The following is a 6,000-nucleotide window of genomic DNA, read 5'->3' on the forward strand; positions in this document are numbered from 1 at the left end:
GTGTGGGGCGTGCAGGAGGCAGCCGATCCATGATTCTCTCTCATTGTGGATGTTTCTCTCTCTCTCTCTCTCTCCCTCTCCTTTCCTCTCTGAAATCAATAAAAATATATTAAAAATAAATAAATAAATAAATGAGTAAGTAAGTAAGTTAAGTAAGTAAGTAAGTTAAATAAAAATAAAAGCAGAATCAGGCCCTAGCTAGTTTGGCTCAGTGGAAGAGCTTCGGCCTGCGGACCAAAAAGGCCCAGGTTCAATTCTGGTCAAGGGCACATGCCTGGGTTGTGGGCTTGATCCCCAGTAGGGGGCGTGCAGGAGGCAGCTGATTAATGATTCTCTCTCATCATTGAAGTTTCTATATCTCCCTCTTCCTTCCTCTCTGAAATCAATAAAAATATATTTAAAAAAATAATAATTTTAAAAAATAAAAGCAGAATCAGGACTAGAACCTCTGATTTATAACTGACATATGGTATTTTTCCTTTGGGATTATGTAGTTTGGGAGGGAAATCTTGGCTTTCCTCTTTCAGGTCAAAAAAATAAAGATTCGATCATATTACTTGTATTTATAAACAGCAACATGCCTCGGGAAAGAAAAATAGAAAAGCACTTATGAAAGTTGACTCTCCCTCCTTCCTTGTTACCACCATAGGCTTGGATAAAATTGAGTTTCTCCAGAGCCATGAGAACCAGGACATCTACCAGAAGGCCTTCGACCTCATTGAGCACTACTTTGGTGTAGAAGATGATGATAGCAGCCTGGCTCCCCAAGTGGATGAAACGCAACAGCAGTTCATCTTCCAACAGCCTGAGGCCCCCATGGAGGGCTTCCAGCTATAATGTCTGCCTCCGGGGAGGGGATGGGATGGGAAGCACCACCAACCAGCGGAAAAGCAGCCCTCTGGTGGACGGGAAACCAGTCCCCCACCACCAGCCACCACACACCTCTGCTGCCCTGGAAACTGTGCTCTTGACCTGCTCTACCCCCTTCCCTTTGAGGGAGCACCCTCTGGACAGACAGAACCATCTGAGGCTCATATTTGGGTTTTGTGACAAGAAGGGGACGTGTTGGGTTTTTCTTCCTTACACTCTATTTTGGCTGCACATATGTCTTTAACCCAGAAGCCCAGGGTAGACAAAGGAGGACTGAGGTAATCAATTTTGCACCTTTTTTATGTTTATTTTTTCTTTAGTAGTGACTTCCTTCCCTTTTATCTTCCTTCATTCTTCCCAGTTCTCTGCCCTGATTTGTGTAACTCTTATCTTGGGTACTTGAGCAGATGGAATATTCCAGAAGTAGGGGGTAGGAGGGGAAGAGAGAAATCCCAAAAAAGTATTCTTGCTCTGACAGAATATTAATCTTGTATGCTTGGATTGAGTTATTTAATTTTTTTCTTTTGCACATTTTTCTTGTATTAAGGTTGCTCTTTCCAAGAACCATGAGTTCCTGGTTTTAGGAATCCCAGCTGCCAGCATTGTCTGGGACTAGAGGCTGAGGGGGAGGTCGCCATAAGACAAGACCCCCCCCCCCCCCTCTCTCTAATCTCTGCCCAGACCTCTTTAGTTTGGGAGATCCCCCTCACTCTCCTGGGTAACTATACCAGTGGGAGTGGAGGGGAGGAGCACAGGCCTTTCAGACGGGGCTTCCCATGTGTCGCTACTGATCCCATGTTTCCTACCCACCTTCCAATGGTGCGACCCAACTTCATTTGTTTACTTGAAAATTCCCCTCGGAGTTGAATGAACCTCTGAGGTAGCTGTATTTTCTCCTAAGCACGAGACAGGGGGCTGTGATCCTTCCTTTCTCCTGAGGAAAAAGTCCTTGCTCTGGTGACCCATAAGTTGCAGAGGAGGTTGGAGTGAGAGTGTCATGTATTGGGATAGCCAGGAATCCCTACCTTTGGCCTTCCTTCCTCTTCCATAGTTGGATCATGTATATTTTATTTCCAAAGGAGAGAATGTCAAAAAGTTCTGTATTTTTTTATATTCTATATATTAAGTAGGTCAATCTTAATTGGTCTTGAGAGGAAGAACTGTAATTTCTGTTAGTAGGGTACTGTGAGGAAGACCAAAAAGAAATGTGGAAGCTTCCTCACTCAGGAGGCCTGAGCTGGTCCTTTTCTTCTCTGCTTGGATTCTGGGCCACCACCAGGGACCAACCCTTAGCTCTGGAACCTTTATGTAGCATGTCAGCTTGGTCTGATTGTCCCAGTACCTGAAGGAAGCAAGGATGACCCCAGGGTGTGGTGAAGTATAACACTCTAATCTTTACTATGAGCATCCTGTTTACATCAGAAAACCCAGAAAGCATCCGCCGTCTTAGATTTGGTCTCAAAAGACCCTTGTTCACATAAGTTATCACTCGTGGCTGACTCTCCAATTCTCTCTAACTTAGCAGCCTCAGGACTTTTGTGAGAGTTATGATATCTTCCCTGTTTGGGATCCCTGTACCTGGTTTGGGTTTTGCCCTTCCTTGTGACAATTATAACCCTAGGGTCTTTTTTTCTTTTCTCTCTTAATAAAGCTAGTGCAGTGCCACAATGGCTTGCCTATGCTTTGGTGGATTATATATGAGAGAAAAGCCCAGTTGTTGGGGATGGGGTGGAGGAAGTTGTCGGGTAAGTAAGTATAGAGCAACTTTGAGAAGGCACAATCTGCACTGCCCCTGCTTTCCTGCCATGGTCAGTCAGAGGTGCCCTGCTCTAAGCTGTTCTCCCTTCCCCAGAAACAGTGCCATTCTTGCTTCCATTCCTACACATCTCTGGCTCAGGTGAAATCCATGCCCCTCTGCTTACAGGTCTAAGGTTCAGGTGCTCACTGTCAGCCTTGAATTTGCCCTCATTCTAGTTTGAGATCCAACTCCACAGCCATTTTCTGAGAAAGGTGTTTTGAGGCTATCGCTTATCACTAAAAAGTGTGTCAGATGCTACTCTTCAGCTTAGGAATGATGACTCACCCCCCAGTCTCCCAGGTAGGCAAGAGGCAGGACCTTTTCCACCTGGCCTGCTGACTCCATTGCAAACTATAGTTCAAAGAAAAACTCCACTCTCACTCCTACCCCCCATCCTTGTCCAAAGGGGAAAGAAAGCACTTTAGTAGGATCTACTTTGTACATCTTAAGCAATAGTTAAGTCCCTGACATTGGGACCAAATTCTTACTGTGAGACATACACATCTTGCTTTTCCCAACTGTTCCTCCAAAATCTACCTTCCCTTCGGATCTGGGCCCTGTACCAGATGGAAGACTTGGTCCTCTGGCTGCTGCTGAAAGCCAGTTTTCTTCAAAGGCTGACGGCTCCCAGGGCACAACATGAGGACAGATTTCTCATCAGATCAAAGTGGCCTCTAGGAGCTTTCCTTTGTTAGTGTCTTTCTCAGACCATGTTTTCCCATGATCTTCCTCTAACTCCTCTCAGTCAACAGGTGAAGTTCTTCCAGCCGCAGAGGCAGTGTTTCTTTTGTGTTTCTCCTCTCCTTTGGCCATCTTGGGAAGCAAAATAATAGTTCTTTAACCCAGGCTTGACAGCCACTCTTCATGGACAGCTCCCATCTGGACTCCCAACCCTGGCCTAGGTGAGGTCAAAGGCTTTCAGGTAGATTTCTGAATGGATGTTGCAGGGATGGAGGGATTGCCAGGCTGCTATAGGGAGTAGCCTGATAAGACATGTTTTGGAATCTTCATATGTTGACACATGACTGGTATGTCCATTTTAAGATCTCTGGTGGGGGTGGAGGTATCTAGGTGTGGATTAAGGGGATAAGGAGCCTTTTTCTTAGCTCAAGTATTCAAATACTGTTTTGAACCGTGCCAGCTATTCTTTATTGCCAGTCCCTCTTCATCTTCCAGTACTAGCAGGGCCTCTTGTCCTAGAAGCCTGCCCACATTTCTAAGGTATCCCAGTGACTACCTGGCCTTGATGTTGGCTGCACCTTCTGATGGAACCACATGGGTTCCACTTCAGCTGGCCAGCCTGGTTACTTGGGTCATTGAGTACCAATGGCCCTTCCAAGGAGCAGGTGTTAATAACTTCCGCTTTCAGGAGCCCTTGGTGTTCCCCATTACCTAGGACCCTTAGGTCTACCTCCTTCTACTTATTCTCCTTGCTCTGGAAGCTACTTTCCAGAAGCCAAATTTTTTGGAGCTGAACTGCACAGATTAGAGCTGCTACTATAATTAGTCAAGGAAGAGCAAAAGAAGGCTCTCAGGCACAGACTTTTTCTCTCAAGCCAAACCAGCTTAAAAGGAAAAACGGTGTACAGAATGAAATGGATTTCCATTTTCGTGTCTGCCTTCCTTCCCCTACATCCTAGAGTTATTCCTGTTTCTAGCATACTAGGAGGGAAGATGAATGCAGTACTTCCCTCCTCATTCCACATACCCCTCTTTGAATGCCTCAGCTCATATGTTGCGGCTACATCTCCTCTCCCGAGACTCACTCAGCTTGGTGTCCATCATCTTGGGTATTCCTCTGTAGATTTGTCTTGTGGGCTCAGATTCTGGATTCTCAATTGAAGGCAGGAAGCCAGATTCTCCAGGTCCCTATGGGCCCTACAGGGACCTGTAGGATAAACAGGCTGGCTGGGGACCTCAGGAATGTGTGTGACTGCCTGCCTCCCTGGCAGGCTGGGGAAGGGTGCAAGGCTCAATGCACTGAACCACAGGAAAATGCTCATAACCAGTCGCAACATCTTCCTACAAGTGAGTGTGAGACTGAGAAATTGCTCAGAGTCGGTTTCTTCCATAGCCGTTTTAGGATTCTAGACCAATCTTGTCCAGTATTTTTTCTGTGTCTTAACTTTTGGATTCTTTTGTTAAACCAACAAGCTGAGATTTTGACCCTGTGGGGATTCGTGTCATAGGCACTAGCTGCTCTTTGGCCAAGGCCTTCATAAATGATTCAGTAATCCTTTTGTCTATCCTCCAGCCCCAGATTAAGACCATAGCAAGGGAAGAATTTGAGGTCAGCACCAACCAAGTCTGAATTAAAGCTGTTATATTTCCTTTGGGGGCATTTTGCCTCAGGCCTGGGCTATTTGCAGCATTAAATTTTGGGCTCAACACCACAGGAGAAAGGTTTGTGTAGTGTTATAAAAGTTTGTGTAGTGTATAGTTTGGGCCTACCTCGCTATTTCTGGGCCAGCCATGCTGATACCCATGTTAGAACATACGTGAACCCCTCTAAATGCTAGAGCCCTGCTCCCCTGTGTAGGTCAGATTTTCAGCCCCTGGGTTTTAGGACAGAACATCCTGCCATTCCCTGGGGGTAGTGAAGGAAGTCAAATCTCAGATCCTGAGACTGACTGGGAACCTCTGGCTCAGAGGATGGCCTTAGAGAGTCCACCTCTGTGAGAACCCTCAAGCCCTGTAGTTGGGTATTGACTCTTTTAGCCAACTTTTGTGGGAACTGCCTTTGAATGAGCCACTACAGAAGGGAAGGTGGTGTGAGGTCCCAGCCACCCAAGACAAACCAGATGTCCTTCAAAAGCAGCTTGGGTTCCCAGTACAGACCCTACAAAGGTGAATCGAACCCTTTTTCTCATTGGGTTTCCTTTCCAAATTCATTTGCTTTCATTTTCCAAGAACTGTAAACTCTGGCTATTTTCTATGTTCTCAGGGCCCCTGGGTAGACAACAAAGCTTGATTTCAGAGCAGACATAGGCCAAGAAACCATAGCATTGAGTGTGCTGAGTCCAGACAAATGATATTTATATACACATCCAAATTTGAAGAGAAAATGTATTTCTTTAGGTTTCAAACACTGTAATAGAAATAAAGCAAAAATAAAAACCTGTTGCAAAGTTCCAAATTGTCTTCTTTGGGATTCTTCTAGACTGGATTCTTGTGATGTGAATGGGGAGAACGTGTTTAAACCTGTGACTTAACAGTGGAATTAAGAATTGGTAACAGCCTACTCCTGCTATAAAGATGTTTTTAAAAATCAGCTTTATTGAAATATAATTGACCTGCAATAAATGGCACATATTTAAAATGTACAATTTGAT

At 45.1% G+C, this 6,000-nt stretch overlaps 1 protein-coding gene across 1 annotated transcript in view; it reads left to right on the forward strand.

Annotated features, from left to right (window-relative positions):
• Window positions 1–5,800, forward strand: part of KPNA6 (karyopherin subunit alpha 6) — a 46,970-nt gene extending 41,170 nt beyond the window's left edge. The window contains exon 14 of the mRNA XM_080656221.1: window positions 650–5,800. Within this exon, the coding sequence (XP_080512347.1) occupies window positions 650–837 (188 nt within the window). The 3' untranslated portion in view covers window positions 838–5,800. The remainder of the gene's footprint in view (window positions 1–649) is intronic.
• Window positions 5,801–6,000: the final 200 nt, after the last annotated feature.

Source organism: Plecotus auritus (genome assembly GCF_963455305.1).
Source record: "Plecotus auritus genome assembly, chromosome: 2".
In the NCBI taxonomy this organism is placed as follows: domain Eukaryota; kingdom Metazoa; phylum Chordata; class Mammalia; order Chiroptera; family Vespertilionidae; genus Plecotus; species Plecotus auritus.